The 2,500-nt window shown below is 38.4% G+C and overlaps 2 protein-coding genes across 9 annotated transcripts in view; one reads left to right on the top strand and one right to left on the bottom strand.

Moving 5' to 3' along the window:
* LOC137985648 (uncharacterized) overlaps window positions 1-470 on the bottom strand; it is a 7,093-nt gene extending 6,623 nt beyond the window's left edge. Inside the window, exon 1 of the mRNA XM_068833288.1 lies at window positions 1-470. This exon is cut by the window's left edge and continues 355 nt beyond it. Coding sequence (XP_068689389.1) covers window positions 1-416 — 416 coding nt within the window. The 5' untranslated portion in view covers window positions 417-470.
* Window positions 471-601: 131 nt separating this feature from the next.
* Window positions 602-2,500, top strand: part of LOC137985159 (uncharacterized) — a 49,819-nt gene continuing 47,920 nt past the window's right edge. For all 8 annotated transcript variants that reach the window (XM_068832666.1, XM_068832667.1, XM_068832665.1 and 5 more), the window contains exons 1-2: window positions 602-1,141; window positions 2,223-2,298. The gene's annotated coding sequence lies outside the window, so the exon portion shown is untranslated. The remainder of the gene's footprint in view (window positions 1,142-2,222; window positions 2,299-2,500) is intronic.

Here is a 2,500-nt window from a genome sequence, read left to right on the forward strand (position 1 = left end):
TTATACCACTGAAATGCTTCTTCCATATCTTCGTCTACAACTCCTTCAACCCCACAGCGATACATTTCAGCGAGATTGATCTGCGATGAGGTATAACCAAACCTTGCTGCCCTTTGGTACATCTCGTACGCCTTTCGCCGATGCTGCGGTGTTCCTTTCTGATCCAGCACTTCACCTAGTTTTCCGAGCACAAAGGGAGGATCGTAGCCCTTTTCAACGGCACAACTTAGCCAACCAATTGCCTTATCGATATCTTTAGGCAACTCGTCGCCAAAACCCTCCGAGTATGCGGATCCCAAATCAACTTGAGCGTCAACGTCACCATCTTTTGCCTTGCATTTCAAATTTTCAATTGAGCCATAATTTTGCATACAATTATTTTGAAAATTTAAGTCCTTAAGGTTGGTAAAGTTCATGATGAAAAATAAAAAGACTGCTTTGCTTCAAACAACAGTTTTTACATTCTGCGATCCTCTTACCCAGCGCCACGGATCGAGAGTTACTAGGTACTTCATGTATCCTTCAAATACATTATAATAAGAGATACATGAAGTACGCCTTGCCCGCGATAAGCCCGAATAATATAAAATCCCGAGGGGGGTACTCCCTTATAAGGGCTTAATGGGGACGTGCGGCCAGCCAGGGTATGTTTTTCGGGATTTTTGTCTTGAACAGGGTATCGAATTTATCATTTTTTGTCTTAATCAGGGTATCGATTTATCAATTTTTGTCTTAAACTGGGTTAAATGTCTTAAACAGGGTAGCAAAAATCGGAATTCTGTCATAAAATGAGTAGGAAAATCAGCGATATTTGTCTTAAACAGGGTCAGGGTATGAGGGGCCGCGCCGCACCTCCCCAACCAGGGATACATCGAGTACCCCCCCCCCCCGGGTATAAAATACACTATAAATGGGAAAGATCTCATCATTAACGAACTCAATTTTCCCAGAAAACGTGTGTTCCGATCTTATTGCGCGTGCTTGAGTTTAAACGGAAACAGAAAAGACAAAAAAGTAGAATTGGCCGGTTGAAAGTGTTCGAGAAACAAAAGTTTTAGCCTTACACACCATAAAAGAAACTGGAGAAATGATGATTGGCTTGCTGTAAGACCGAGTGAAGATGAAACTTCTGACGCTTTCGGTAAGTGTATTTGCAGAATAGGGAGCTTAAAGTGCATATGACACAAAATTTTTTATTACCTTATTCGAAATAGCTTTCAAAATGGTGAAGAACAACGTTTACTGTATTGTGATAGCACTACTCTTCGTAGCTGAGCTATTCAAGATTTTGATTTATTCAAATTAGATGACTTGTGACGTCACATAGTGGACACAAAATTATGTGAAATCACAAAACATGGAATACCTTTGCAAATACTAAATCTGCAGGGTTGAAATTTTGCAGAGCTGATGTGCTACCAAACTACACATTGTAATAGTGATTATGATGTCACCATAGCAACATACTCGTTACCAGACCTCTACCTTTCCGATATTGAAAATGCCTTTGTTGCTTCAGAGTCTAACAGACTGTGCTTGTGCTGTGTAATGTCCGTATGTGGTCACACGCACTGAATAAACATCAAGAGCGAATAACCCTTATTGGGGAGGGAAACTCTGAATTTACGCTTTGGATGGAGGGGGCCTGGAGCCCATTGCATTGCTATGGAAATGTCACACCTGGCCATATCATGGAACTTTGTAATGAGTATAAGAACTGCAAAAAGTTTCAGTTCAGAAAAAGTCCATATTTTTGGTTATTCCATATTTTTGTGATTTTACATCATCTTGTGTCTACTATATGATGTCATAAGTCGTCTAATTTGATAAATAAGGGTAGATTTTAAAACAATATCATTATGTGACTAAGAATATTATTATTAATTATTTTACCAAAGGACAGTGCCTACTATTGTTATTGCACATACGTTCTGCACATCTCGAGATAATCGGGATATTTTTGCATGGTTTGAAATTATGCAGAGAAAGTAGATCTTAGTAAGTACTATTGGTATCCAAAAAGAAATTTGGGGGTAACCTGCCCCTTCACTATAATATTGCGAAAACGACCCCACTTTGTTGTGTCTTAGTCACAGATAAATGCACTCCAGTATCGTGTGAGGAATTTTTGATATTTTAAGAGTGAAACGAACAGGTATGCTAATTTATCTTCTTATCCAGGCTATTCTCACGTTGTGACAAAGTTATTTTTCTTATTCCAGGATAAAATTCCTTAAGTTATATTGAAGAAGTCAAAGAAGTACATTGACAACTTGAAGTTTACACCTGGGAATGAAGGTACATGTACATTGTAGTTTGCCATTTTTCGTACTTTGTCAAGCTAGGACTTCCTATTGTTTCAAAATAGATTATTGTTTTTCGTAGGACTTAAAGGGAAAGTTTCTCTGAATCAAAAGTTCTGCTTGCTTGTGTTGTCATCATAAGTTGACTGTTCAAATTTATTGGGTTTAATATGCCTCAAATGGCAAACATTACGCTT

The sequence above is a fragment of the Montipora foliosa genome, chromosome 14 (genome assembly GCF_036669935.1).
Source record: "Montipora foliosa isolate CH-2021 chromosome 14, ASM3666993v2, whole genome shotgun sequence".
NCBI lineage: Eukaryota > Metazoa > Cnidaria > Anthozoa > Scleractinia > Acroporidae > Montipora > Montipora foliosa.